The sequence below is a fragment of the Ambystoma mexicanum genome, chromosome 10 (assembly GCF_040938575.1).
Source record: "Ambystoma mexicanum isolate Mex_15411 chromosome 10, UKY_AmexF1_1, whole genome shotgun sequence".
NCBI lineage: Eukaryota > Metazoa > Chordata > Amphibia > Caudata > Ambystomatidae > Ambystoma > Ambystoma mexicanum.
This window is the reverse complement of record NC_090932.1, coordinates 153,261,510-153,285,591: the sequence shown is the minus strand read 5'-3', so window position 1 is coordinate 153,285,591 and position 24,082 is coordinate 153,261,510. Positions and strand designations below refer to the sequence as shown.

At 42.6% G+C, this 24,082-nt stretch overlaps 1 protein-coding gene across 1 annotated transcript in view; it reads left to right on the top strand.

Moving 5' to 3' along the window:
• The window catches only part of FIGLA (folliculogenesis specific bHLH transcription factor), a 510,096-nt gene that overhangs the window by 437,077 nt on the left and 48,937 nt on the right, over positions 1 to 24,082 (top strand). The window contains exon 5 of the mRNA XM_069617653.1: positions 19,234 to 19,290. Within this exon, the coding sequence (XP_069473754.1) occupies positions 19,234 to 19,254 (21 nt within the window). The 3' untranslated portion in view covers positions 19,255 to 19,290. The remainder of the gene's footprint in view (positions 1 to 19,233; positions 19,291 to 24,082) is intronic.

Here is a 24,082-nt window from a genome sequence, read left to right as displayed (position 1 = left end):
ACGGCCTATACCTGTATGCGTTCCCTCCGTTGCCGTTGCTGCTTCAACTCATCAACCAGCTCAAGAGGTCCCGGTGCAGGATGATCCTCGTCGCACCGGCGTGGCCGAGGCAGATCTGGTTCCCGGACCTTCTGGACTTGTCAACGTCCCCATCCATCAAGCTGTCGGCCGACGCGGATCTCCTCTCCAGAGAAGGAGGCGCCATCTTCCACCGCGACCCGGCGTCGCTGAACCTGCAGGCTTGGCTCCTGCAGCGCTAGAGTTTGGAGGGTACGATATACCGGCCGACTGCAGAGAGGTTCTTGCAAAGGCCAGGGCGTCCTCGACTCTCAAATGCTACGGTCACAAGTGGAAGAGGTTCTCTATCTGGTGCCGAGCACAGAAGATCAACCCCCTACGGATTACGGCCCCTCAGGTGCTGCCGTACCTGCTATCGCTGGCAAAGGCTGGGCTAGCCCATGCCTCCATTAAGATTGATCTGGCGGTGATCTCCAGATATACCAGAACCACAGGACGGACGTCCCTGTGGTCCCATCGACTGGTGAAAGAGTTTATGAAAGGGCTGTTCCGGTTGTTCCCGCCGGTGAAGGCCCTGGCTCCGGCGTGGGAACTTAACGTGGTGCTGACTAGGCTCATGGGGCCCCCATTCGAGCCGATGCACTCCGCACTGATGAAGTTTGTGTCGTGGAAGACTGCATTCCTGGTGGCCATTACCTCTGCACGACGAGTGGGAGAGATCCAGGCCCTATCCTGCAAAGCACTGTACTTGACTTTCCATGCCTCGAGGGTGGTGCTTAGGACGCACCCCTCCTTTATGCCCAAGGTGCCGTCAGACTTCCATCTTAACGAGCCCCTGTTATTACCTGTTTTCTTCCCGTCTCCTTCGTCGCCGGCCGAGAGGACTTTGCACTCGCTGGATGTGGCTAGAGCGCTGAAGTTCTACGTGGACCGCACAAAGAGTTTTCGGAGGACATCACAGCTGTTTGTGAATTTTGGACCTGTGAATCAAAGAAGGCTCTCTCGAAGTCTTCTATTTCCAGATTGCTCTCCGGCTGCATCATGCACTGCCACCGGTTGGCTAACCGACCGCTGCCAGGCCGTCCGAGAGCCCATTCGACCAGAGCGATCGCTGCTACTACGGCATTCCTATCTGGTGTGCCCCTGCTGGACATCTGCAGGGCTGCTACGTGGAGGTCGACGCACACCTTCACGAGATTCTACTGCGTCGATCGGGATTCCAGGGAGGAGTCCAGGGTCGGCCAAGCAGTGCTGCGCAACCTGTTCGCTTAAGGTGAGCCTGGTGAGGAGGAAAGAGACGCTTAATGTTGAGCCTGTTGCCACCTCCCGTGGTTGTGCATGGGTGTACTGCTATGTATTCTTATATTCATGAGCATGTGAATCCATGCCAGACCCCATGCTGGAGAAGGAACAAGTTACTTACCTGTAACTGTTGTTCTCCAGCATGGGTCTGGCATGGATTCACATGCGAACCCTCCCGCCTACCACTCTGCGGCTCTTCACTTGGTCATACTGCCACTTCAAGTGCTACCAAATCTGAAGATGGCTTCCAGAGGCGGGGCTTAGGGAGATGGCAGTCATTGGCTGTGGTCAGTATGACGCAGAGATCAGTGATTGGTTACTACTACGAAAGACAGATCAGAAACGAAACTGATACTGGTTTTTTCTTTACCGAGGATTCCCAGCCTAACGACGGGGAATATTCATGAGCATGTGAATCCATGCCAGACCCATGCTGGAGAACAACAGTTACAGGTAAGTAACTTGTTCCTTATGCTGTTGGTGCCATGCTTTAATAAATCAATAACATCTGTATTTCATCTAAGCAGTGCTGCAGTGTGAAACGTTCCCGCTATGTATTCCCACAATGCAAAGAATTCTGAAAGAATTACTGTAAAGTGTGCGTGTGCTTAAAACAAGTCTGACCTCTCATGCGAACGCTGTTCACATCTCTCAAACACGATGCACTCTGTGAAAAGTAATGATACGCTCGATTCATAAAACAAATGATGTAAAAAGCAATTACAAGTGTGATGAACAGGAGTATAAATCAACCTGTTTGTTTGCTTACCTGATGTTCACTATACAGTTGGACCTTAGCGCAATCGTGTTGCAGTTCTTGCTGTTGCTCAAGGTTTTAAGTGGTGGAGCTAAACAATATGAGGCTGATCACCATAGACGACATAGTTTGACAACAGCAGCACTAATTGATTGGTTGGTTTATCATGTATGTGTATCACATGAAGCACTATTTTGACATTTGGATATGCTCAAGGGTACATCGGGTAATCACCAAGGACAACATACACATTGAAATTAGTAGGCATAAAATAGTTACCAATCATGCTAACACACTACTGCCTCCCGTTCTTCAGGTAGACAGTAAACAGCAACATTAACATCACATTCACAGATGATTGACAGAACTCCAGAATGAGAAGTAGTTTTGGAGAGGCATTAGTAAGGACCAGAGTTACCATAGCAGTTAGTTAACACCTTTCTTAATAGGTATTGTAAATTTGTAGCAAGGTTATAGAGAACGTTTGAGTCTGTGGATTTAATTTGCATCAGATACATAGTAGCTTGATCAGTTCAAAATCGGCGGTTATCATCATAATATTTATACATTTGAAGGACCAACAAACAAGTTATAAGAATTTGTGGTTATTGAAATAAATATAGTAACATAGCACTTTTTTTTTTATTCATGTTATTCTTTAGTACATTAATAGTATGTATTTTTAGTACATCAATAGGAACCACGCTAAGACCACATCACGGTATACTCTTAATATGAATTACACAAGAGACTGATTTAAGATGGCGGCCACTGCCCGAGTGAGACGGCCATCTTGTCAGGCAATAGTGCCATGACTATGCCCAGTAACATTAATGCGAAAGCACGACAGTCGGGCTTGACTAACACGATCGGGCTAAAGTCCAACTGTATAGTGAACATCAGGTAACCGAACATGCACGGTTGATTTATACTCTTGTTCATCACGCCCGGAAATTGCTTTTTAAATCATTTGTGTTTTTTAATCGAGCATATAATTACTTTTCACAGAGCGCATCGTGTTTGAGTGAATTGAGCGGTGTTCGCATGAGGTCCGACTTGTTTTAATCACATGTGCATCCTTTACAGTAATTCTTTCAGACTTCTTCGCATTGTTGGAATGCATAGCGGGCACGTTTCACACTGGAGCACTGCTTAGATGAAATACAGATGTTTTGGGTTTATTAAAGCATGGAACAAACCTCGGGCACTGACGGCATAATATTTACCTACACGGACTTGGAACTTTAGATTTACATGTTCACAGCATGCCATTATGACTGCGTGGGGGCACAAATAAAGGGGAAAGATATCTGATGCCTTACAATGCAGGATGCCTTAACACACATATTAAGTGATTTACAGTTAGCTAATGTTGACTTTGCTCATGATTATAACGGATTGAAAAAGATATATAATGCACATATGAATATCTTTCTGAATAGTGAACTGGTTTAAATGCCTTTTCTACATGTCCTTTCTCTTTGTTAAATTTGTCTTGTGGGTACCCTGCTTATTGTGATTATGCTTTAAATACATGCGCATGTGATTGCTAGGAATAACATTTTGTTGAAATATGTATATATTCTTGTTTTGATCACTGACGGATAATGATTTGCTGCGGACAAATTTTATCAGACAAGGTCCTGATGAAGGACACAGTCCAAAATGCATTGGCCAGATAGTCGCATTTGTTAAACAAATACTTTTAAATATTTTTTTTTGATATATTGAAACACAATTCTTTGAACCGATGAAAAAGAAGGTTGTATTTTACTAACTATCAAAAGCATTGAAAGAACATAATTAACCCTGAGTGGGTACGCAGGTGTGTGGCCGACACCAAAGGCTAATTAGCCTTTGTCTTTTTTTCTCACATTCATTTATGGTGCCTGACGCAGTGGCACATATGTGAGATGCACCCCACACACGATTAGATAATTACTTTTGTTCAAGCTGCAAGGATTTTTTTTAAGACTAGTAAAGAAACGGTGCCCACTCTACCACCATTTGTTGTACCCTAATGAAAGTTGCCATTAACAGCAAAAAGTATTCTAATTGTCACCAGAGAGAAAATGCTAGTGGAAAGTTGAAGAGAAATGATAGCGGGCGATGAATGGGTGGGTCCTTCTTTGTAACCTCACTTAAAGACAGATTATGCAAACTATGGTGTCATACTGCACCCCTCCTGAGGCACACAATGGCAAAGCGAAAACGACATCTTCCTTCACTGAGGTTTATAACTCTTTGAATGGTAGTATTTCATATGTGACCAATTAAAATACAAAGCGCTTTGTTTTTGGTCCCACAAACACGATGAATCTTATGTCTGTGGTCTTGAATGGCCTTGCGTAAATGCTGCGCTGGCCACTGTCATAAATAAAACTTAGGCCAAGTCACTCGCACCCCCATATTTAACATACATGCAGACCCTCACGCTGCACACACACACCCTCTCTTTGCACACTTACCCTCACACGGCATATGCATTCACACTGTGACTGTACATGTGCAATGCACACACACTTTTATTCCTAAACTCTGTCCTTATCCCCTTACACTACATTTACTTATGTATGTATATATGTATATTTGTATATATGTATATATATATCCTTTTCCATTTGGAAAGTGTTGCAGGAGTGTTGCGTGAGTGTTCCCTGGTGTTACTTGGGGCCACCAGGGGGAACACACCCTGGACTTTCAAACCCTACAGAACGGGCATCTGTTGCAGCGGCAGCACACAGGCCAGGGGGGACGCTGAGACCCAGACGTCACTTGAAAGGCAAAGTAAATGTAAGCGGACTGCAAGAGCAGTTAAGGGGTGGACTGTTTAGCACTGAGAAGCTGTTAAGGCAATCTAGACTATTACTAACGAAACGGGATAAGGCTATAATAAATTAAAGCAATATTGAGGGAACCGCGAGGCAAAAGGAGTGTCTGCAAATGTTCCTCTGTTGATATCAACACACAACTGCACAGCAAATGGACCCCCCACCCCCATCTAACCAAAGGACAAGAAGACGGACACGGCTGATGGCGGACTCGAAGTTTGGACTAATGGCTCTGAGGTTCTGCCACGACAAGTAGGATGGAAATGCAAAAAGATGCAGCCACTTGGAAGGGTGATTCAGAAAAGTGCATTGAATGTGAAAAGCTCAGCAAAACATTGAAACCAAAAAAAAGCGCCTCACAGCGGGAGTTGGATTGATTCAATAAGAATCCCTGCAAAGCCCTGATTGGACAACTCCCACCTATATAAGCTATTGGAACAAAAGGAACACCAAACCCAAATAGATAAGAACATAACTTTTTAAAAGACATGGGTCACTAGAGTATGAAGGCTTTGACGGATGCGCAGATCTTAGAGGCAGATCTACAGAAACAAAATGGTATAGAGAAAGCAAACATAACGATTCAAAATCAATCAAAAATAATTGTGCTTGAGGCAATGCAAGAAAAACCCCAGACCAAGGGAAATACTGGGGGAAAACTCAAAGGGGACATAGGGGAGAAACCCAGAGGAAACCTCCCCAGAAACAAAAGTAGATTTAAGTAAGCGACCAGGAAATACTAACCGGCCCAATACATGTAAGAACAGAGGGAGGAGGGAGCATTAAACAACAAAATGGCAACCCCTAAATTAAGCTTAAAGGAGTTAAATGCTCATGAGAATAACTAGGACAGCCTGGGGAAGCCTCCTGGCATCGGGAGGATAAAAAAGGATAAGGATAAGGATAAAAGTGAAAGAAATGGACCAGAAGAAACTCGAACAAAAAAGGAAACCTCAACAAATGGAAAATACATGGTAAGGCCCCAAGCAACGCCGAAAAACAATGAACACTCTTTAAATAAGGAGGAATACAAAGGTTCAAGGGGATCCAACTGCCTCCTCACTTGATGACCTGCTCTTCTCCCTGCAGAAAATTAATCCAAGATGAAACCCGATGAACTCAACCCCCTTCCAGACACATTGTAATATAATGGCAGCAATAAACCTATCACGGGCCCCATTTTTTAAAATATACAAAGTAATGAGTGAAAAGTACAAGGACCATGCAACACACAGCTATGGTACATACAAGATTAGTGTTTGTGGAGCAATTCATTACAATGTTACAATCCCCAGTAGAGCAGGAAGCAGCAAGTGCAGCTGACTTACAAAGAAACCCTCGATGTAGAGAGGGAGGAAAAACAAATGCTGCTGAACACAATGCTAGAAATATTGAAAGGAGAGGCCTACTCTCAGGAGAAAAAGAAAATAACTATCCCAAATCAGGCCCCAACGGATAGTGGGACCGTGGACAGAGAGGGGAAACCAGTGATAGAAAAGAACGGCCAAGAAATCTGAGTCCTGGCACCCATGGAAGAAATTCTAAAGGAAAATCCCCATTGAAAATACGAGTAGTGTAGTGGAAGGGAAATTGAATGTTACCCAAAAAAGACCAGAAAAGCTAAGGGACAATCTTAAAAACTGCCCGAACGACACTCAACGCTAGTTACAGGATGGGAACACCCATAACCCCTACCCAGTGTTTCGAAAAAAGATCCAAAAGAAAAACTGGTAAGGGGATATGGTATCCAAACCGGGCGGGGAAAAAAAGGGTGATAAAAGCCTGCAAAATAAAAATACAAATAAAATGGAGCAATGTTTTTTTTCTTGAATATCTCATTCCCTCCAAAATAAGGGAAGAAATGTACTAAAAACATGAGGAAGGACACACCGACCAAAGCCCTACATCAGTGGGGCAGACAGAAAAAACCTTGACTAAAGCCGGAAACAAAACAACCGACTGTCTGGTTAAACCTAGATGGGAAAGAAGGTTCAATGGAGGAGATGGATTTAACAAATCACTCAACATACTCATTGGAAGATGCAGAAGTTTCAACATCTAGAAGTTAAGGGGGCAAAGAAATGATACTGAGGGAAGAAACATTGATGGCAGCAGGAGATCAAAATGAATTGGAGATCTCTCAATTAGTCTCGCTAACACTTTTCCTGACATCAGAAGAAAAACGTTTAATGCTGGTTAAGAGGCATAACCAGAGAAGTGAAGAATGGGTGGGAAAGGATGCAGAAGAGGAACAAAACATAGTTTGAAGATGAAGAGCCAAGAAGCAATGAAAATAAAACTGGAGAGAAATACACGAAAGTGCAGGCCAAAATGATACCAGATCCGAAAGGAATCCCTGTGAAAAGGAAGTAAACCACTGGTATAAAGAGATACTCCAAAAGTGAAAGTCTGCTGATATGTATGGAAGAAATCAGTGGAGCCACCTATAATTTCTGAGGTACGAAAACAGAAATTCCCAAATCAACATTAGAGGGTCAGAGGCAGGAAGCCACTGCCTCCACTTGAATTGTATCCTAAGCTCACATGACAGGCTGATCTTGAACCCACATAACGTCATTAAACTATTACATCACGTTCCAACATACCGATATATAAATTCAGCTGATATTAAAACGGGTGAATTTCCAAAGAAGGAATTAATTAACAGATAGTCATCCTCCATTTACATTCAAAGGGAGTTAAAGCATAATTGATGGAAACTGACGATGTCTTATTGCCACTGGGATTTGAGCTACTGGAGGGGAGAAGTACAGGTCAAACATCTGAAAACAAAAACAGAAATATCAAAAAAATGAGGGAAAAAGAAAGGGCAAGTGAAAACTATCAGGAAAGAAGAGTACACAGACGATGATGGAAGAAAAGATGATTTAGAAATGAATGGGAGAATCTGTCAGCCATTAAGGATCACTTTTAAGTGCCAACTATCTGAAATGGCAGTGGGAAATAAAAAAACCAGAGGTGAAGGTGATCCAAGACACATAAGGCAACTGGAGAAAGAAAAAACAATTGGCTGATGAGCTTGAGACCGGCGGACCAACTTAGAATAATTTCATGGAACGCAAGTGGATTTGCACATTAATTTAATGACCTGGGTCGTGAATTGAGAAAAGCGCAAATGTTATGTCTACAGGAGACCTGGATCACCTCCCTTCCAGTGGTGGAGGGATACAGTATGTGCTTCAACCAAGCATGCAAGGGACACAAGGGAAGACCATCCTCTGGCCTAATGACCCTTGTACAAATGGGAATTGGTATACAGGTGATGAAAAGCAGCAATATAAACCTTTTGTACAAGAAGTGCTCTTGCTATTTCCGGATCAACCAAATAAACCGAAGCAAAAATGTTTAATTCTCAATTTATATTGTATAGTGTTACGGATGCACATGACGGGCCCAGACCCACCCCAAATAATTTGTGGAAATCTGAACATCGCTTGTTTAGAGGAGTGGGGAAAACCGAAAGAAAATCCTCACACCATCATTAATGGAGCAGAGGAACGAGCACCCTTATGGACAAGTGCCACGCACATAAGTAATCTATCCATGCTAAATGGACAAACAAAAAGAGACTTTCAGGGAAACCCAACATGGATGAATAGCAAGGTATCAAACACTACATTTCTGTATCCCAGGATATTCGCCAGTTGGTAAGAGTTTTAAATTAAGAAAACAGAAAGTGACCAGGCTCTGCTGAGAGTAACATTAAAGAAAACTTGCATGCCTGGCAATCCCGAGAAAATTGGCGGTAACAGAGGGAGGCAACAGAATTTGTATTGCCCCAAAAGAGTTAGGCAAGCTGCTACCAAGATATATTACCACCAGGGAAAACAAAGGAGGGTTAGACTTCTGCCCCCTATATATGGCATTCAAGGTAAGAGCAAATGTGTGGGGGGAGGAAAAAAGCATCACACAAACACGTGCAAGACAATGAAATAGCAGAAAAGAAACAAGCACTAAGAGCAAACTTTAGGACAATAACAAAAACTGGAACTAAATGAACGAGAGAAGGCCCTGAAAAAAAGAAAGCAAAGGTACAAAAATTGGCTAATCTCTGTCTATCAAAATCAGATTGATGCTGAAATGATGACAGCAATGGCATTGAAAAATATCAGATATATCTGGCAACTCATTAACAATACTTAACAAAAATTAATTAACAAGGTTCACACAAGCAGAGAGTCTAACGAATGGAGTGTCGGAAGAATCCTGGTTTCTCTTTTACCGGAAATTATTTGATCACCAGCAACAATAGAGCAAAAAAACTCATTGCAACCAGAGGGCAAATGGTCAATCGAATTTGACAATTTAGATCTAGAAAAACGAATAAAGAAAGTGAATGGTGCATCCACTCCGTGACTTGATGGTCTATCATATAAGACCGTTAAGGTGGACCCTTGGGCATGGATCCCTTTTTATAGCACAGCTATTCAAAGATGTTCTAAAGAAACAGGAAATACCAGAAACTTGGAGGAAAGCTGTTATAGTTCCAATCTACAAAAATGGCAAGAGAACAGACCCTAATAATTATAGGCCCATTGCGCTATTGGATGTCTTGGGGAAGATGTTTGCAACCATTATACTCAAACACCTACAGGAATGGGCACAAGAAGCACAAATAAATTACCAACGGCAAACGGGATTTATAAAAGGAGTGGGAATAAATCTTAACCTATTCCTAATAAACGTACAAAAAATTAAAGCTGTCGAACAGGACAAAAATCTACGTGGCCTTCATGAATCTCAACAAGACCTTTGATAGTGTAGAAAGAGAAAGCTTAAGGAAAAAATTGGTGAAGTGGAAATGCCAGACAACCATTTTAAACCCAATAAAAGCATTATACACAGAAACCAGAGTCCAGCTAAGACTTGAGTCCGGAAAGGCATGCTAACACGAGAAATTCAAACTTGTAGAGCCTTAAAACAAGGCTGCCCTTTGCAGCCAACGTTATTCAAATACTTCCCGGCGGATTTAGGTGAGGACCTAAAAAAAAAAATCTGAGCTTTCCCACTGAAAATAAATGGGACTTCAATCCCTTGGGCCTTATATGCAGATGACTTGGCCCTTGTGGACCAGACACAAATCAACCATTATGATCTTGAACAAGCTGAGGGGAAGCAGGAGAACTGTTATCAGTGGTCAATTTTTTTTTTATTTTTTTTATTTTTTTTTATTTGACATTATATGGCTTACAATTTAGAAAACCTTTCACCAAATAGCAATGTCTTTGTTAACATTATCGCTACATAAAATTCCCTACATATAAAAAATATATCCATTTTTTTTTACATGAGAACATCTTTTGTTGAGTCAATTTAAAGATCGTACAATTGGGCAACTTCAGTCAGTCTTTCACCACTTTTGACTTCTTCTAGTCTCGTCTGGATTTTTTCCTCCCTCTATTAGGCTTTGCCACCAGCCATCAATGGAACTCCTGCTATATTGCTTAAGTATGTCGCCCAATTTTAGTTCTTTCTACTTTTAGTTGTGGGCAGCTCAAAATCAGATGTTGAATAGATTTGATTGTGCTGTCCTTTCGGCATAGTTTGCATGTGGGCGTGATATTAGAACCTTTCCTCTCGCTTAACCGTTTGTCAGACAGGAAAATGTTGAGACGTAGCGCAGATATTGTATTCTTCGACATGGATTTGGCAAAATGTTTACATATCTTGGTAGTTTAATTTTTGCGGCCAAAACCAGAATTTGTCACAATGTTTGTAATGACAGATTGAATCTTGTGTATCAATCCAATCATTGATGTTTATTTTTTTTCTTTATCCTGTGAGGGTCGCGAACCATAGATTCCTCTGTTTCCTTTAGATTTGTGAGAATGGTTTGGCTTTCCATTCTTTCATCAATTTCTCTTTGGAGTCCTGTAGTGCTTGTTTTAAGATTTCAAATCCACCCTTTGGGTTTTCTTCTACACATTTTCGGTACAAGGAAAGTAATTTCCATATGATGATTGCTTTAAGTGATGTTAACGCTTATTCTCTTCTGAGAATGGCCATGGGGATACTCTTTGGTAGCCTCAACACAGTTTTCCAGAAAAGACTTTCTAATCGTGTCCATGTGTCTTCAGGTAACATGAAGGATGTTTCCGCCCCATACGTTAAAATTGGTATCACTTTTGCTCGATAGTATTGAACCAATGATATTAATGAATACCGACAGTATTTTTTTAGCAGGATCTGTCCCTGGGCTGCCAGATTTATAGATTTTCTTCCCACAGTGCCGTTGTTCTGAGCCTCACATCTGCTGTTATTGATGCTTACCCCTAAATAAGTGAACTCTTTTACTATTTAAATTGGTTGACCTTTGAGGAACCAAGAACAACTATTGGTTTCCTCTTGCTTTGTCTGTGTGCCAAATGCCGTAATCCTAGATTTCCCAGGATTTGTTAGTTTATTGCCTTCCAGATAGGTTTGGAGAGAATCAAGCTGACACTGTAGCCTTATGGGGGTCTGATCGATTATGACAAAGTCATCAGCGAAGAGGAGTCTTCCAATAACGTTGTTCGATATCTCGGGTGGAAACGACCGTATGTCAACGAAGGCATTGTCAATGTCTGATAGAAACAAATTAAAAAGTTCAGGTGCCAGCGGGCATCCTTGTTTCAGTCCCACTCTTGTAGGGTTGAGTTTGGTGAAGTTACCCGACTTATCTAATCTTGATAGATGTTTCCTGATAGTGATCTTTAATATTATTCAAGATTGTTTTTGGACATTGCCATTGCTCCAGTTTTGACCACAAGTTTCTTCCAACAGTCAAAGGTTTTTGAAAGGTCAATGAAAGCTAGGTATATTTGAGTTCCCTTATTTTGTTCTGTTTTTGCCTTCAACAAATTTATCAGAAACGCGTTGATCATTGGCCCAATACCATTGACAAACCTGGCCTGCCATGGGTCAAGGTGGCTCGAAACCGTTCACCACCTTGATAGCGCTTTTAGTAATATAGACCCAAAGATTTTGCCTGCCACATCTAGAAGGGCGATTGGGCGGTAGTTGTCCGGGTCCGATCTTAAGCCCTTTTTAAAAATGGGGACAACTAAGCTGATTTCCAAGAGTGGTACTTTTGAGAATCACAAGATGCCTTCGTACAGATGGTGCAAGAATATCGGCCAAAGCTTGGGATTTTTTTTCAAGTCGATGTTTGACAGGCCATCTGGGCCCAGCGCTCTTGATTTTTTCAGGCCTTTGATGATTACTTCAATAATTGATATGTCAATGTCCAATTCGCACTCCCATCTGTTATCTGCAGTAGCTGTTAATTCCTGCTTTATTGCCGATGTTACATTTCAGTGCTTTGCATTTTTGCAAAGTTCTCTTGCCATTCGGTTTACTGAAATTGGATTGGCTAATAAAGCATCTTGTGGCGCATCTATTTCATTGTAGCCCACATAGCCGTGATATTTTGCGTTTGTAAATTGGATAACATTGCTTGAGCATCTTGGTTCATCATTGTTTTCTTATGTAGCCGCATCCAATTATATTTTTGTTTTAGTTTGTGTATTTCTCTCGAGGCCTCTCCAGTATTGGCATGTTCCCATCGTCTAATATTCAATTCTTTTTGTTTTTTTGACTATCAGCTTGTTGTAGGAGTGGCAATGGCACATTTTCAGTTTGGCATGGTTTCCTTGGTGATTAACGACAACGTCTTGAAGTAGTGGGAGATAGTGAATTCTAGCTTGTCCATCTACGTCCTGCAAACTGTCGATTTCGTAGGATAGGTTTCGTATAAATTCTGTCAACTTATTTTCACAAATAACCAATCTATTTCTACCTGGGTTTATTTTAATATTTTGTACGGGTTTCTGTGATGTTCCAAATCTAACCAATGGTAGGTCAATTTTAGTTGATTGTGATCACTTTTTTGAGTGCAACAAACTTAGTGACTTTAATATATTTGACATGTTAGATGAAACACATATATAGTCCAATAGGTGTTCACTGCTTATACCCCCTACCCCCTACCCCCAAGTGGGTTTAGACGGAACGTCTCCTTTGAGGATACCATTTAAGAGATTATACAATCTCTTGCTTGAAGCATTTTTCTCCAAGCAACTCCTTTCCTTTCTTTGTTATTGACAATTCATGGTTCTTCCAATATTGACTCACTGTGTTTATCTATGCATTTCCAATTTAGGTCGCCCACTAGTATTATGATTGGGTCATTCCACTTAATTCACTCTTCGTGAATTAACGATGCGATGGTGTCCACCAGATTGGTATTTCTCACTTCTGCCGATAAATATTCACCAAAATGATTGTTCGTAGTACATGTTGATATAGTTTTGAAGATTTGATTGCGGCCAGTTGTATAAATGGCATTGGTGACTGGGTATACAGCAAAGTCCATGCAAAGTCGTTTTTCACTGCTATTAGTAGGCCACTTCTTGACCTTCCCACCTGGCTTTTAATTGCCGGGTTTAGCAGTACCCAGTACCCTTCTATCAATGGGGTCCTCGTGCAACCAAACATCTTGAAGACAAATAATGTCTACTTCCCCTAGTTGAGATTCAGAGCCGATCAACATGCAAGATGAACCTGTTGTATTCCAGCTTATGAGAGGGTCAGGTTTTTTTTTCCCTGTCGGGTGCATTTGATTATGCAGTTTCTCCACTAGAATACCCGCCAACCATTTCCATTTGGCTTAATCTCCTTCAAGGGGTAGTTTTTGGTTAGTGTGCTCACCACTCTTGCCATCTTTTGTTGGTGCGTGTTGATTCTTGATTTGTGTTTGCATCTCTTTTTGTTCATTACTTTGTCTTTCACTTGATGGATTTTTTTTTATGATCAATTGCTGGTTTTTCTTCTTTTAGATCAAAGCCCAGAGGATGCAGGTGGTGGGCCTTTTCTAACAGCTGTTGTTTTGCTAATCTAGAGACTAAGTGTATTAGCACCTTGTCAGTTCGCTGTTCGTCCGGGAACTCTATTACAGGAAACTCTTGTGATGTAACCAAACTAGATGTCGGAACATGATGTAGCAGTCTAAATACATTGGCTCTATTGAGCACTAGACATCATCATTGTATAACTTTCGTTCCAGCGACAGTTTTAAGCTGTCATTTGCTAACAGATTTTCTTTTTGATGGTGTTTTAGTTTGGTTTTAACTGTTAATATTAGGTTCAATTTTATCTTTGATTGTACTTTACTGGGTATCCTTTCTCTTGAACGAGCTTAGTCTAACCTTATTGTATTATTATTCGGAGACTGATTAGCATTTGAACTTATTGACAGAGCCAGTTCCCTTTTCTGGTTCTTTTGGATTGTCTATATTACTTTCTACCTTTCTTGATGCAGTTGGACTTGCTCGTCTTTCTCTTGTTTTCTCAGTTATTTTTGAAGCCGGAGGAGGACCCCACCCCCATATCCCCCCCACCTCCTCATTGGCTGGCATCATCGTTCTCCTCTTTATCATGTCTCTTTTTATTTGGTGCTCTTGAGTGTATTGTGTGTATGTCCTCGTCTTTCACCGAAGTTTCATCACCTGAGTCTTGTGTCGATGATATGTTTATCATGATACTATCGTCAAGAGCTGAGCTTTCATCCTCCGAAATGCTGTACGTCAAAAGGTCCATAAGATCTAATTCTTTTCATTTGGTTTTTGCTAATTGGATCATCAATTTCGTCCACCTTTCCTGTTTTTGGTTTAGTGGGTTGCCCCAATCTTACTACTGGGATTGAAATATTTAGATGGAAAGTTCGACTACTGTTTGAGTTCATTTTACTCGTAGTTAGTACATTTTTGGTTTATTTACTGATCTTTTTGCAGAATTTATCTTGTTAGGAGCCTCTATAATTCCAGAAGAGGGACCTAAATCCTTGTTAACCGTTGCCTTGTCAGTTTGTTTTTTTTGTGAAGATTTCAGATTTTTCGAGTAGAAGTGCCAATGTCAATATTCTTGATTGCCTCTGCTTCATTTATGGTGTTTTCCGGCACTGATGAAATGGCTATAGCACCCTCTGGTCGTATAAGTGGCATCATGTTCAAACCGAAAACCATCCGATTGATATACTGGGTTTCTTGCTCGTTTAAAGTTATCTCCTTTCGTGATCCTTCCCCAGATAGTTGATGTGGGGTCTCTGTTCTGTTGACTATTGTATTTAATGTCCCCAGCTTGCTTATCGGATATTCCTGGGGTCCATATAATGCCTCTGCTTGTTTGTCAGAGTTCTATGAGCAGATCTGATGTGCCTCTCTCACCGAGGTGTAGGTTTATTGTTCATGTATCAAAGGGGTCCAGTAGACTCTCCCTGTCCAGCAAGCCTACTCCTCCTCCCATGGACACTCGAGATTTCCTTCTCTCAGCTTTTTCCTTAACCATTGGGTGAAGGATGTTGTGCAATAATTGCGTCAGCCATGCCAAACTATTCTCCATGTTTGTACAATTGCTGTGATGAATCCTTCTATGAAGATCATCTTACTGTGAACCATGGCTAACAAGGTGGTATGGTCCTTTAAGGTTCCATCCATGGGCTCATCGTTTCATGGATGGTGCTAAAATCACCGTTAATGTAGCAACTACGTGGAAGGCTTTCTCGCTGCTGTCTAAATTTAGTTAGCAGCTGTTGTTGAAATATTAGGTGACCTTTTGAGGTTTAGCTGTTTCTGGCTTGTCGTCTGAGACGCCTTATCCCGACCACCATCTTTGCCTATTTTCTGATGGGTTTGTGTGCTTTGATTGGTAGATGTGATTTGGGTATGGTTTTTGGGGTCATTATCTTCATCAGGTGTTATTTTATTTATACTTGCTTGCCCCATAAGATTTTCTGTCTCTGTTTAGAGAGGTTTCAAGTAAGATTTGATCCGAGATTTCTGAGTTTTGTCGCCCTTCCGGGTAGCCATATTGCATTATGGTCCGTGTTCGTTGGCAACTTTGCAGTGTTGACAAAACCTGGTGGTTAGTAAAGTTCTCACCAAATGCCAAACTCTGATGTTTCCACCCTGGTGGCTGCATTTGAGTCTTATTTTCTTGTGTTGGGAGACTTTCGGGACTTGCCCGTCCGTCACTAAATTTTTTCCCCCTGCAATTCCGTGGGTGATAGCAGCCGACTCTGAGGATCATTTCGGTCGCTTTTGCCTGCAGTTCCCCAATGCGTCGAGCAGCGCCAGAGATGTGTATTGGGATTTCAGTTGCATCAAGTTATTTTTGTCATGTCGGTTTCGTTCCCAGAGGTGTTTTTTCCTTTTTAGTATCAATCTTAAATCTGGGCAAGGCGTAAGTGATTGAGTTACATTCGGTATTTGCATGGAGCTCACTACCTTAATGGGAGCTCTACATACCTTAACCAGTGATGATAGTGGCTCGGTTTCCATTTGTTTTCTTTCTAACACTGAGTACGGCTCCTCTATTATGGATCCTGGCCCTTGGATGTTTTTGCCCATCAGCGGGGTCACGTGGGAGCCTCCACAATTCCCATCTCGACATTCACATCGCATTAGGGGAGACCTCCGTTCCCCTTCCGCATTCTTAATCCGTTCTGAATTAGAAACGTATGTACTGTTATCCGCAGCGGACCCTGCGCCATTGCCTGTACTTAGTCCAACCTCCACGACGATATTAAAGTCACAAACCCGAGATGTTAAAACGCTGTGTTGGGTTGTCATATGTAGGTCTTTTGTTTTGTGTTGGTCACTGGTCACTGGGCTTCCTCTCTCTTCACTGTCCATTTGAGACAGCGTCTGAGCCGCCAATGAAGCCGGAAACGTTTCCACAAGTGCCATTTGGTCATTATTAGCCTTTTTCAAGCAGCTCATACCAAGGTGAAGTTACCCTCCCTGGGGATTCCCCTTGTTTACCTTCACTCATGATAGTCCGCAAGCCTGCCTCCTTCCTCTGGCCAGTGGACACCAGAAACTCTGCCTACACTCCGCTACGCTGGGCAGGTAGATTTTGAAGCGCGCGCGCAGCAGCAGCAGCAGCAGCAGGTGGTGGACGGGGTCTTGGGGAGGCTGGGGGGTGACAATGAGGCTCTGCTGGGATGAGTGGAATTGTAGTCCTTCCTTCAATATCCTTGTACAATCAAGCAACTTGTTGTGACTCGCCCGGCCACTTTTTCTTGCAGTAAGGAAAGCTCACTTTCACAGCGCAATAAAGTCGCCGCCGAAGAGACTGGTCTGCACCTCAGCACCAGACACTCCGCTACGCTGGGCAGGCAGATCAGGTCAATTAATGACGTGACTCTCCCATAAGTAACGGCAATGCAATATTTGAGAGTTATAGCAAGCTCGAGCAGTGAAGATGAGCCTTGGCAAAATGTGCTAAGGGCTCGGGTGAGAGTCCTAGCAGCCCAAGCAAGCTTGATTGATGACAAATATGGGAAATACACCCTAACACCGACTCTCATCTTCTATAAGATGAAAGGGGTGCCCATATTAACTCATGGTGCAGAGACACAAATAGCACTACCTTGGACACTATGGAGAGAGTTGGAGGGCTCATTCTGGAGATGGGTTTTAAGACTCCCCAAAAGAGTCTCCGCCGCATCAATAAGACACAAATTGACATCTCAATTCATGGCATCGTATGGAAGACTCTGGCATTAGTCGGGAAATGTATCATAAAACACTCCGGACCCATACACAATATTAAAGGACCACAATCCCCCATGCGGACGTCTAGTGGAAGAATGGAAAAGGAGATGTGATGACATTTTGAGAAGCACAGGAATTACGAGAGAACTTCTAATCTCCAATCCGGATATGGCAAAGCAAATGCTATGGAAGGCGTATTGGATCCAGACCCTCCATACAAGGGGACACCACAAACTAAATTTGGATGGCTGGAGCAACCAAAGATCATATAACGACACCCCAACATATTTGTTAAAATTTCCCAGTAAAAGGATACAAAACATTTGAAAATACGATTAAACTGCCTGCCTACCAGAAGCTTGCTAAAGATATTTGAAACTAACACTGAAGACTCCATCTGTAGGTTTTGCCAAAAAAAGGGGGGTCAGAAGGATACACTAAACCACATAATCCTGAGCTGTGCTGCACTAACAACTGAAAGGACGAACCATCTGGGTAACATCATACGGGCCAAACCCTCATACTCGCTGGAAGACTGGTGGGAAGCAGTTGGCATGGGGGAGGACTTTAGACTATGTTCCCTAGCAAAATTCATAATGGAGACCTTAATTCTAGGTGAAGAGAATAAACCCAATGAACCAGAAAGAAGACCAAGAAGTTGTAAGGTACTTGGAAGGCTCAGCGCCTTTGACTCCATCAGATTCTCAGTGCTTGGAAGGGGAAAATGTACTCTTTCTCTCTTTATAAATGACTTGAAGGATTTTAACTGACTCAAGAAGGGCTCCATTGCAAAGAAAAGATGGACGATGGAGGGAATTTGATGTGTGTAAATAGATAAAGGTTTTTAATGAACCCATGTATCTTAAAAATAAGTGTGGGCAGTGTTCAACAGTAGCACATGGCATGTGCAGTTTTTGTATAGTGCAAAAAGCATGTGATGATAGGACTTCAGGATTTCAGAAGTGTCTTTAAACTTTCAGTTTGTCTCCACCAGTCTTTGGCTTCATGCTGCTTCCATGTTCCTTTCTGGGCAATGGGATGTACCCTTTTCTCTCATTGACCTTCCCTGCACATATATACGCCGATGACTTGGGCGCTATGGCAATTTAATTTAATCCCCACTCATGTACCCCACACATTGAAGCAGCCTGCGTCTATAAGTTCATATGGCCGCCTCCTCTCTAGCACCAGTGTATTGTGGGAAAGCCCCTACACATTGACATAAGAGTGACTCAATGCTAGCGTCGTCTGCCTGGTTATTTCTGAGAGTGCCTTGCTGATGATTTGCAATGGTGGGATTATGAGACCATTTTCGGGCAACTCCTGGCAGTGGTGCAAGTACCAATTGCTCGTCATAGGGTGAGTACTTGGGCGTTTGATTCCGATCTCTGTTGGTGAGGGAATTCCAGGGTTTTGAGGTCAATAAAAGGTAATGTTGTGCACTTGAAGGCAATTCATGATGGTGAGAGAAATGGGAGTGTAAAGGCCCGTGTCTGTGTGTGCATGCGCAAGGTTACCCGGGCATGTGAAGTAATGCCTGACCTTTACGTGTACTCTACCTATGCAAAGTCCAAAACGAGTGGCTTTTCAAATGCTTGTTATACTATATGAAGTGCCAAAATATTTTATTTAAAACCCCTTTTTTGTTTTAATTTGTACACGGGTATTACGTCTTGTATATACAGTACATGTCTAATAATATAATTCAGATTACCCTTCTGGAATCTCCAAAATGTGGTGCCCTGTGCCAATCATTATCCTCTTATTTTAGGTATTTCAGCCAACCCGATAAAACGTAACTACAATAATTCAAAAATGTAAATCTAAGGTACGTATGATGCAATCGAATGTAATAACTTTGACAGTATGAATGGGACGCATGTCACTCCCATTGGTTTCGTTAAATACTGCACACTCCAGCTGTCGACCGTGTACCTTGTTTTGCTTATGAACACAGTTTATGATGCTGATAATCGTGTCATACAGCAAGTAGGTCTTATGTCAAGAAATCCTGTATCGCTCTGACTGCATTCAGAATTAAAGGTCACGATGTGCAGCTGGCGCTCGAGAAACTTCATCGCAACATTACACCTTTTTTTTGTGACAGGGGTGGCGAACGAATAGAGCAAGCACCCATGAACAGGCAATTGGTGCATCAGCTGAGCAGCGAGCTCAAGGCGGTGGGTTAAGAGTATACCCGGAAAGGGATGTCTGCGTGGCCTTTTAGCCCTCTGCTACCAACGCATGCTGTCTGTGGGATGCCAATGCTGGGATGACCACATTCCCAAGACGAAAGGTGTTGAAATTGCCAGTCTCTAAATAAAAACCAAACTCTGCATGATGCTCCATGACGTTTAGTTTTCTGTGAAGAAAATGGTCTGTGTGAACAAGAATTGGCAAAGCTATATAACGTATGCATTTTTTAATGTTTTGGTAGATTGATTTTGGCTTTCTGTGAGTGTGCTCCTGGAGGTGGGTGGGGGAGGGATTGAATGAACACATTGGTGTGTTTTTGGAAGCCATCTTTTCAATCTGTAAACCATAAGACTCGGGTGAAGCAGAAAAATGTTTTTAGTAAAAAATACAAGTGGCCAAAACGCACCATTTCCTAAAGTAGCGCGATCGGCGGGACTTAAGCCACTGGCACAGCCCTGTGTGGAGATTGTGGTGTTTGAGGTTAGTCTTAATTGTGGTGTATTTTGTGCAAATAGAAGTGTATGGTGAATAGTTATTTTCTGAATGTGGTGAATGCATATTGGATGAGGGTGCATTGGCTCTTTTGCCAAGTTTCCATGCATCATTTGCATTGTGCCATGGACCTTCACTGCACGCGTGATGTGCTTCACGGAATGGACCCCCTCCTCGTGAAGAATACGGCAAAACTGCTGAGTCTGCAATCCATTACACATCGAGAGTTCGTTTTCTGAAAGATGCCAGAGGATGGCCGGTGGGTGTGTCCTGCTACCAACTTATCAAGAGTAACTGGAAACTGTAGTGTATCTGAATAAAGATCTGTAATTTTCTACCATGGAGTTTGCATGCAATGATAACTGCGGTTATGACCGTAATGTCATCAGGACAGATTGCGCCAAACGTTTGCTGCGCCTCGCCAACCTATGCTTTTTCACTCCATTATAGTCGCACGTCCTCTGTCCTCGCCGATTCACACACAATGCTTTTTCAAGTTATTGCCACCTCTCTCCTGACATTAATAAGCTGTTCGTCAAACTCCTTGTTCTCTCTACCTGAGCATGGCTCTCCTACTTTGGCAGGCTGTGGGTGCACCTGTTCGCTGGGGCCCCCTCCACAGCATAGTGTTACTCCTTTTGACCAGCTCCTCTATAAAGCGTCTTTCTCCAGTGATGTCTTCAGGACTGATGGCTCCAAACCCCATGGTAGAAAAGTACAGATCTTTATTCACATGCACTAGTCTCCAGTTACTCTTGTTAAGTTGGTAGCAGGGCACACCCAGCGGCCATCCTCGGGCATCTCAGTTCAGGTCTCAACTGACCGCTTTCAGAACACTAACATGTTATGATTCATCCAGCATTCCTGAGCTGTCAATCGCCCACTCGTACCCAACGTGAGAACAACAAGCTAGGATGGCCAGTAGGACATCTGCTCGGACACACATAATACAATATCACACACACAAAGACTCCACTCAACAGGAGGCTGAGCTACAAGAGCGCAGGCATGCTGGTATAGAACCTCTTATCACAGGCGCTGACTCTGAGCGTTAGGCATACCTTCTGTGAGGCAGATGCACCCTATACAAAGGCAGTAACGCTGTAATAAACAGATTATTGCTGCGGAAAGTAAACATTCCAAGGGTCACTAAGCATGGCTGGCATTCAATTCCACTTATCTGTAAACCTAGGCTAGAGCGATTTCAACAAACTTCACTGTTGTGGGAATAAAAGCTTGTAACTGGAGGCGCTCTTGAAAGCGGATGGTATGCTTCTGACCATTGACAAACCACACACCTCCGTACCATGCTTTCTTCAAGTTGTCAAGGAACGTGGTGTGCTTTCAGGTTGCAAAATAAACTTTGGCAAGTCTCGTATTCTGCCATTTTTGAGTTAAGTTGAGTGCGTTCTACACTGAATGGCTTCTGAAAGGGGTAAATGACTTATACCTGGGCATTATACCACAAAACGTGGCAAGAACACTATAAATGGACCTGGAGCTTTGAACACGAAGGTAGAGGACGTTGTGGGGTGGTGGGAGGCATAAACCCAGAGTTTCTAGGAGAAAGTTAACTCTCCTAATAGTCCCAAATATTATGTATGTTCTTATCAATGTAGGCAACTTAAGCGCAACCTCAAATTTACAATAACATTGAAAATTGCCTCAAGAAGTCTTTATGGGACCAGAATAAGAACTCTGCAATATCGGATAAGCTCAAAATCTATAAAAAGAGAAGGTGCTTTTGGTTTTCCCTGCATCAGAGAATTCCACCAGACCTCTGACATCCCTCAAAAAGGCTACATGCAACTGCAAGTGAAGCAACACGCCAATGGTTGGCTAGTCGCTATTGCAAGAGATTCCGATCCAAGTGCTTATGCTTGGCACTAACCTCCAACAGCCACAATTCCTGTGGGCAACAAGGGACGCGAAGAAAACTCATAGGTGACAAACTACATATCCATGGTAGTGTCCTTCCTCGCTTGCCAGTTTGGCACAATGGATCAGTTGCACAAGTGAGGAAATCACTTTTGTGAGACACCTCGATCAACAAAGCTATTTATTGAACTGGATCACCTCAGGAAAACAATTATGCACCGATTTGCCAAGATACCTATGCAATTTAGGCACCCTTCATGAGAGCCAAGGCACTATCTTGTGTTGAAACAAGCAATTGAACCAGTCTTTGAGGAATGCAGAGTAAACGCGTCACAAATGGTGAATCTAAAACCATTGTTCAATATACTCCGCTACCAGAGCATCTGACGCAAGTGCATAGTACAAGAGCATATGTGTTTATTTGCTAAGATCAAGGGTGACTGGAAATGGGAACTAGACATAACGATCCGAGACTGAGAAAATGTACATGATGACTCAGTGCAAACATGCATCAAACAATCCTGCTACTCGCGTATTGGTGTGCACATCATTTTCACTCCAACTCATTCCGGACAATACCGGTCAGTGGTGCACAGCAGAGTACTTTAACCTCCGATCAAATTCTTCCAGTCCCAATAGGAAAGGAATGGCCCCCTTGCAAATGGGGGTGGAGGGCACAACACACAGTACTGTAACCCATGTCAAACTCTGCTATGGCTCATATTGTAGAAAAGGGATGGAAGATAGTCTAGCTAATACTTTACTGTGATCGAGCAAAAAGACAGCAGAGTACTCTAACTGGCCCTCCACAATGAGGAAGAGGACTTTGTTCTTCTGCCTAACCTTGGACTTTGAGGTGATGTTCTCCTTCTTGAGCTGCCTGGTCTCCACTCTGAGATCAGTACTGCTAACAGATTGGATCAGCCCTAGTATTCTGTTCAGACTTGAACCGACTAAATAGCATTACTTGGAATCTTGCCTTCTGTTTTAAGTAGGACCAGGACCATTGTCTTGTCAGTGGAAGTCCTATCCTGCATATTTCTAACTTTTGTTTTGTTTGAAGAACACACAATCTGCATTTCACAATAAACCCTCTGCCCAACTTATTAAAAATTGCGTTTCAACGGAGCCTGCGCTCCCCTCCTGTTCTCACCTGACTGCGGCCTAGCTTAAGGAATACTTATTACAGTTGGCAGCACCCAAGCCCCCACAAAGTTTTCTACCCAAGAGTTCTGTTAGTTATTAAATGTGTCTCTGACACTGTTTCCTGGCAGCAATTTGAGCAGTGTATGCACAGTTTAACTATGTAGAGACAAACCCGTCGAAAGAAAGACAGAGGAATATAACATATTTAGTACCATGTACCATTTTGCATTGCAGCTGCGCGAAATGCATCTTGTATTTTTAAAAAAAAAATATTTACTGCTTTTTTGGGAGGTTGGGGGCGGGGGGGGGGTGGCTGAGTACCAGCTGGCATTGAATTGTCCATGTCAAAAACTGAATATTCCAATATCTGTAAGGCTGCCATTATTGTGAGACTTCCCATTGTGAGGGTACATATCATAAAGAACACTTTGTTTAATAGAGTATCCCAAATTAAACATGCATTAAAATAAAGATTATATATTGCTGCTCATTCCTTTGGACAACTGGTGGAAATTCTTTAATCTCGGCAAATGTCTTGTTTGAGTACTTGATACCAAAAATTGTGGATGCCGTTAATTAGCTATGCCTTGTCCATGGGTTTATGAACATGCTTCAAATATTCCTCAAGGTGTGCCCACACCATCTCAATCAGATTTAAGCCGTGGACTCGGGTGGAGTCCAAAGCCAGAAAAGGACCTGGCTCTCTCTAAATCTTGCAGCAGCGGAGTGTTTGCGATTGTTGTCCTGTATTATTGTTAACCTTGTTGTTCTGGTCATAATACTTATTCACATGCAGGGACCAGCACAATGTGCTCCTTATAGGCTGCATCCCCCATGCCGTCAAATGCAACAATGGAGGCGAGCCTGGGCCATTCTTGGATATGCACCTATAGATATGAGCCTTCATT